The 6,056-nt window shown below is 55.3% G+C and overlaps 1 protein-coding gene across 1 annotated transcript; it reads left to right on the plus strand.

Moving 5' to 3' along the window:
- Window positions 1–941: 941 nt before the first annotated feature.
- Window positions 942–3,585, plus strand: LOC132576632 (protein SCO2 homolog, mitochondrial-like). Its single transcript, XM_060245995.1, has 2 exons — window positions 942–1,020; window positions 2,615–3,585. Exons 1-2 carry the CDS (start codon window positions 942–944, stop codon window positions 3,583–3,585), a joined length of 1,050 nt encoding a protein of 349 aa, XP_060101978.1.
- Window positions 3,586–6,056: the final 2,471 nt, after the last annotated feature.

The following is a 6,056-nucleotide window of genomic DNA, read 5'->3' on the forward strand; positions in this document are numbered from 1 at the left end:
TGGCAGCTGAGAGGTGATATGATCACCATCTTCAAGTTCTTGAAGGGCTGTCATATGGAGGAGGGAGTGGAATTGTTTTCTGTGGCCCCGGAAGGTAGGACCAGAACCAATGGGTTGAAATTAAATCAAAAGAGTTTCTAGCTCAACATGAGGAAGAACTTCCCGACCATTAGAGCAATTCCTCAGTGAAACAGGCTTCCTCCTTGGGAGGTGGTGGGCTCTCCTTCCTTGGAGGTTTTTCAGCAGAGGCTAGATGGCCATCTGACAGCAATGAAGATCCTGTGAATTTAGGGGAGGGGTTTATGAGTTTCCTGCATTGTGCAGGGGGTTGGACTAGACGACCCTGAAGGTCCCTTCCAACTCTGTGATTCTATAATTCTCCTTCCTTCTAGTTTTTCAACAGAGGCTGGATGACCATCTGACAGCAATGAGGATCCTGTGAATTTAGGGGGAGAGGTTTGTGAGTTTAGGGGGAGAGGTTTGTGAGTTTAGAGTGGTGCCTCAGTGGAACAGGCTTAATCCTGGGGAGGTGGTGGGCTCTCCTTCCTTGGAGGTTTTTCCACAGAGGCTAGATGGCCATCTGACAGCAATGAAGCTCCTGTGAATTTAGGGGGAGGGGTTTGTGAGTTTCCTGCATTGTGCAGGGGGTTGGACTAGATGACCCTAGAGGTTCCTTCCAACTCTATGATTCTATGCACAGCAATTCCCTTGAATGCCCACGAATTCTCGCATTGTGGGAAAGGGAGAAAAATGCACCCATTTTCTCTAGGAGAGCGCTTGAGAGGTGTGATTCCGGGAGATCCCCAGGTCTCCCCGAGTGGCTGGCAACTGCGCGGGCGCTGGTCTCCCCCCTCCCGGCCACTCCCGGGAACAACATAGCCCTGCCGCCCTTTCGGCAGCGCGCAGGCGCAGAGTCCCTCGAAAGAGGGAGCCCATCACGCATGCGTCCAAGCGCCCGGCGAAGGCGCCTCCGGCAGAGCGGGCGGCGGGGACCCGGAAGTGGGGCTCCCCAGGAAGCACGTGGGTGAGTCTTTGGGGAGGGGGCGCCTCTGGGGCCGGAGTCTGCAAAAGGCGGGTCAGTGGAGAGGGGCTCAGGCCGATTCCTCCCTCTTCTCCCCACTGGCTGGTTGCTGGGCAGCTTTGGGCACTTCGCCTGGCATTGCTTGGGGCTAGGGTTGCTAATCTCCAGGTGGGGGCAGGGGATCCCCCGGTTTGGAGGCCCTCCCCCCGCTTCCGGGTCATCAGAAAGCGGGCGGGGGGAGGGAAATGCCTGCTGCACACTCCATTATTCCCTATGGAGATTGATTCCCATAGGTCATAGTGGAGAATTGAAGTGTGGGGGCTGTTTTTTGAGGTAGAGGCACCAGATTTTCAACATGCAATCTGGTGCCTCTCCTCAAAACACTCTCCAGGTTTCAAAAAGATTGGACGGGAGGGTCCGATTCTATGAGCCCCCAAAGAAGGTGCCCCTCTCCTTCGTAATTTCCAAGTGGAAGGAAGGCGTTGAAAAGGTGTGCGGTCTCTTTAAATGCGTTGGCCGGAACTCCCTTTGGAGTTCAATGATGCTTGTCACACCCTTGCTCCTGGCTCCACCCCCAAAGTCTCCTGGCTCACCCCCAAAGCCCCCAGATATTTCTTGAGTCGGATTTGGAAACCCTACTGGGATTAGGAAGCGGGGGGGGGGGGGTGTTTGTGTTGGATCTTGGAGTTGGGAGCAAGCAGGCTCGGGGGTTGCCAACCTCCAGGAGGGGCCCTCCCAGAACCGAGACATTCACAGTAGGGTTGCCAAGTCCGACACAAGAAATATCAGGGGACTTTGGGGGTGGAGCCAGGAGTAAAGGTGCTGCAAGCACAGTTGAACTCTAAAGGGAGTTCTGGCCATCACAGAGTGGTAAAGCTGCAGTACTGCAGACCTGAGTTCGATCCCATCGGAAGCTGGTTCAGGTAGCCAGATCCAGGTTGACTCAGCCTTCCCTCCTTCCGAGGTCGGTCAAATGAGTCCCCAGCTTGCTGGGGGGAAAGTGTAGATGACTGGGAAAGGCAACGGCAAACCACCCCGTAAAAAGTCTGCCGTGAAAAGGTGAAAGCAACGTCACCCCAGAGTCGGAAACGACTGGTGCTTGCACGGGGGACTACCTTTGCCTTTACATACCTTTTAAAATGCCTGCCCTCCATTTGGAAATAATGAAGGATAGGGGCACCTTCTTTGGGGGTTCATAGAATGGGACCCCCCCAATCCAATCTTTTTCAAACTTGGGGATTACTTTGAGGAGTGTCACCAGATGTTACGCTGCAAATTTGGTGCCTCTGCCTAAAAAAACAACAACTCCCGTAGAGCCCCAGATACCCGTGGATCACTTCTCCATTATTCCCTATGGGAATCGTTCTTCATTGGGAATAATGGAGTTCCCAGCAGACATTTTCCTTCCCCCTCTCTTTCTGATGACCCTGAAGCGGGGGGAGGGCCTCCAAACTGGGGGATCCCCCGCCCCCACCTGGGGGTTGGCAACAGCCGTCATTCAATCACCCCTGTGAATTTTGCTGCAGGGTTGAGGGATGCGGCTTCTCAGAGCCATCTTTTGCACCCGTGACTCTCTCTCGTTTTCTCTTGCAGGGATGCTCCGCTCACTCGCCGTCCTGAGCCCTTGGCGGGTCCCCTTCTGTGGGGCGCTCCGGGGCTGCCTCTGGGGGAGACCTCAGCCTGCCCGTCAGCAACAAGCCGAGACCCGTCTGCCCCCCTTTCCCTGCTGCAGTCAACTTGCGTCCAGCCCTGGGTGGCATGCACAGGCGCTAAAGGCTGAGGAATTCGGCCATGCCAGCCTTTTTGCTCGTGTGCAAAGAGCCCAGAAGACCCTTCCTGGAGGGCGAGGGCCCTTGTGGGGCAGAACTAGTGGGAGGCCTTTCTCCCAGGGGCCCCCGCAGAGCTCCAGATCCAGCCCCCGCCTCCAGCTGCGGACCCGGCTGCTCGTCACGTTCCTCTTCGGGGGTGGCGTCTTGGCGGCGTGGCTGTACGTGCGGAGGGAGAAGCAGCAGCAGGAGAAACGGAGGCGCATCGAGGAGCTGAAGAAGGTGGCCGTCGGGCAGGGGGATTTCACACTGGTGGACCACACGGGGCGGCCCCGCTCCAAGGCCGACTTCAAGGGCAGCTGGGTCTTGCTGTACTTCGGCTTCACCCACTGCCCCGACATCTGCCCGGAGACGCTGGAGAAGATGAGCCAGGCGGTGGAGCTGCTGGATCAGGAGGCCCGTCTCCCCCGGGTCCAGCCTGTCTTTGTCACGGTGGACCCCGAGCGGGACGACGTGGAGGCCGTGGCCAAGTACGTGCGGGAGTTCCACCCGCGCCTCCTGGGGCTTACGGGCACCCCCGAGCAGGTGCGCGAGGCCGGGCGGGCCTACCGGGTCTATTACAGCGCCGGGCCCAAAGACGACGACGACGATTATATCGTCGACCACACGGTGATCATCTACTTGCTGGGCCCCGACGGGCTCTTCCTGGATTTCTACCACCGCAACAAGACCGAAGCCCAGATTGCACAGAGCGTCAAGGGACACATGGAAACCTACAAGAGCCTGTTGCTGAGCTGAGCTGGGCCGCGTGAGCTCTCTCTGGCTGGTGCCGTCCAGGGCCCAAACAGGCAGCCTGGAGGTCGTGGGGAGAACCTCCGCTGGTCTCTTACCCCAGGGGTGGCCAAGGGTAGCTCTCCAGATGTTTTTTGCCTACAACGCCCATCAGCCCCAGCCATTGGCCATGCTGGCTGGAGCTGATGGGAGTTGTAGGCAAAAAAAACATCTGGAGAGCTACCCTTGGCCACCCCTGGCGTAACAGAATGCAGAATAGAAACCCTGGCGTTTTCTCAGTGTGGAGTGAGCTCACAGGCTTATTTGAAAGTGCTTATGTTTACCTGTGCCCAATGGCAATTATTTCCAGAGCACTACAGTTTTAATGTTGCTCCTAGTCACCCTTTTGCTCACCCAGTCCGGATAGTTTAAAGCCCTCTGCTCACCTGGAGAAAAAGGGACGCCTTGAAAGATATTATGCATTATACCAGGGGTGGGCAACGGTAGCTTTCCGGATGTTTTTTGCCTACAACGCCCATCAGCCCCAGCCATTGGCCATGCTGGCTGGGGCTGATGGGAGTTGTAGGCAAAAAAACATCTGGAGAGCTACCGTTGCGCACCCGTCTTACCCTGTTCTCAGGGCCCTTTCTCCCACTGGGGGTGCCTTTGAGCATGAGTAGGTGATCCGTCAATCCAGTACCCAGGAAGGCTGGTTTGTAAATAAGCGTCCTGCTGCCTTATACTGGGAGTGAGCCAAGAGCCAGTGCGGTGCCGTAGATAGAGCGGCGGACTGGACAAGATGGGTTTGGATCCCCAGTTTTTTAACGGGTGAACGTCTGCCTCGCCTGGCTTTCCTCACAGGGCTGCTACGCGAGCGTGGAAGAGGGGAGAATGAGCCTGAGTTCGCTTTGAAAAGCGGAATCGAAATAAATCCCTGCAAATGCGTGAGTGGCGAAATCGTGATTTCTTTGTGGCCCTGATCCCTGGGTGCCTTCCGCTACTTTGAACGCTCCTGAAATAAGAGGGGGCCACCCCCAGCGGCTGCAGAATCAACGGGCTGCAGCCACTACTCCCTCGAAGCTGTGGAGACTTGCAAGCAAACATTCTGCTCTGTGAGCTGTTGGCGTTCAAGTTGGGAGCTGCTGCGTCAATTAGCTTGCTCTGGGGCCATTTTTCCTGAGCTGGGACAAAAACGTGTGAGCCAGAGGCTCACAAACGGTGAGCTAGCTCACACCAACCCAGCTTAGAATGAACAGTGGCTACAGCTTTTCCGCAAATCTTGCTCCTTCCCTGGACCTGTTAACTGTAGGAACAAGACAGAGAACGTTAAGCCCTTCCAAAGATAGAACGTGGAGTGTGTCTCTTCCCCATGGCTGGGTAGGCTGTTGGGGGATGAGTGGGAGACTAATTTTCCTCTCGGCAGGCAGGGAAGGGTGAAAACAGGTGAGCAGGTTTGGGGACTCGGGGTGCAGGGATTCCCCTGCTCCTTTTGTTAAGAGATCCTTTACGCCAGTGGTCCCCAACCTTTTTGGCACCAGGGACCTGTTTTTTGGAAGACAATTTTTCCACAGACCAGGGTGGGGGAGGGGGCGGGATGGTTTCGGAATGATATCTGGGAGAACTGGGATTGATTCCCCCCTCCTCCGCTTGCAGCTGCTGGAATGGCCTTGGGTCAGCCATTGCTCTTGCAGAGCTGTCCTTGAAAGGGCAGCTTCTGTCAGAGCTCTCTCAGCCCCACCCACCTCACAAGGTGTCTGTTGTCGGGGAGGAAGGCAAAGGAGGTTGTGAGCCACTCTGAGACTCTGAAATTTGGAGTGGAGGGCAGGATATAAATCCAATATCTTAAAATCATAGAGTTGGAAGGGACCTCCAGGGTCATCTAGTCCAACTCCTCCTGGCACAATGCAAATTCACAGGATCCTCATCGCTGTCAGATGGCCATCTAGCCTCTGCTTAAACACCTCCAAGGAAGGAGAGCGCACCACCTCCCAAGGAGGAAGCCTGTTCCACTGAGGAACTGCTCTAAACTCACAAACCCCTCCCCCTAAATTCACAGGATCTTCATTGCTTCAGATGGCCCTCTAGCCTCTGTTGAAAAACCTCCAAGGAAGGAGAGCCCACCACCTCCCCAGGAGGAAGCCTGTTCCACTGAGGAACTGCTCTAAACTCACAAACCCCTCCCCCTAAATTCACAGGATCTTCATTGCTGTCAGATGGCCATCTAGCCTCTGTTGAAAACCTCCAAGGAAGGAGAGCCCACCACCTCCCCAGGAGGAAGCCTGTTCCACCGAGGAACCGCTCTAACGGTCAGGAAGTTCTTCCAAATGTTGAGCCAGAAACTCTTTTGATTTAATTTCAACCCGTTTGTTCTGGTCCTGCCTTCCGGGGCAACAGAAAACAATTCCACCCCATCCTGTATAGCAGTGGTCCCCGTATTATTACTGCATTATATTACTAAATATTATTAGTATTATTACTGCATGGTAATATATAATGAA

Source organism: Heteronotia binoei, chromosome 8 (genome assembly GCF_032191835.1).
Source record: "Heteronotia binoei isolate CCM8104 ecotype False Entrance Well chromosome 8, APGP_CSIRO_Hbin_v1, whole genome shotgun sequence".
In the NCBI taxonomy this organism is placed as follows: Eukaryota; Metazoa; Chordata; class Lepidosauria; order Squamata; family Gekkonidae; genus Heteronotia; species Heteronotia binoei.

Excerpts from the sequence above, each read along its gene's own strand:
- LOC132576632 (XM_060245995.1), top strand. The coding sequence starts at position 942 with ATGCGTCCAAGCGCCCGGCGAAGGCGCCTCCGGCAGAGCGGGCGGCGG. Across the intron at positions 1,021-2,614 it reads TGGGGCTCCCCAGGAAGCAC|GGATGCTCCGCTCACTCGCC; the intron begins GTGGGTGAGTCT and ends TTTCTCTTGCAG.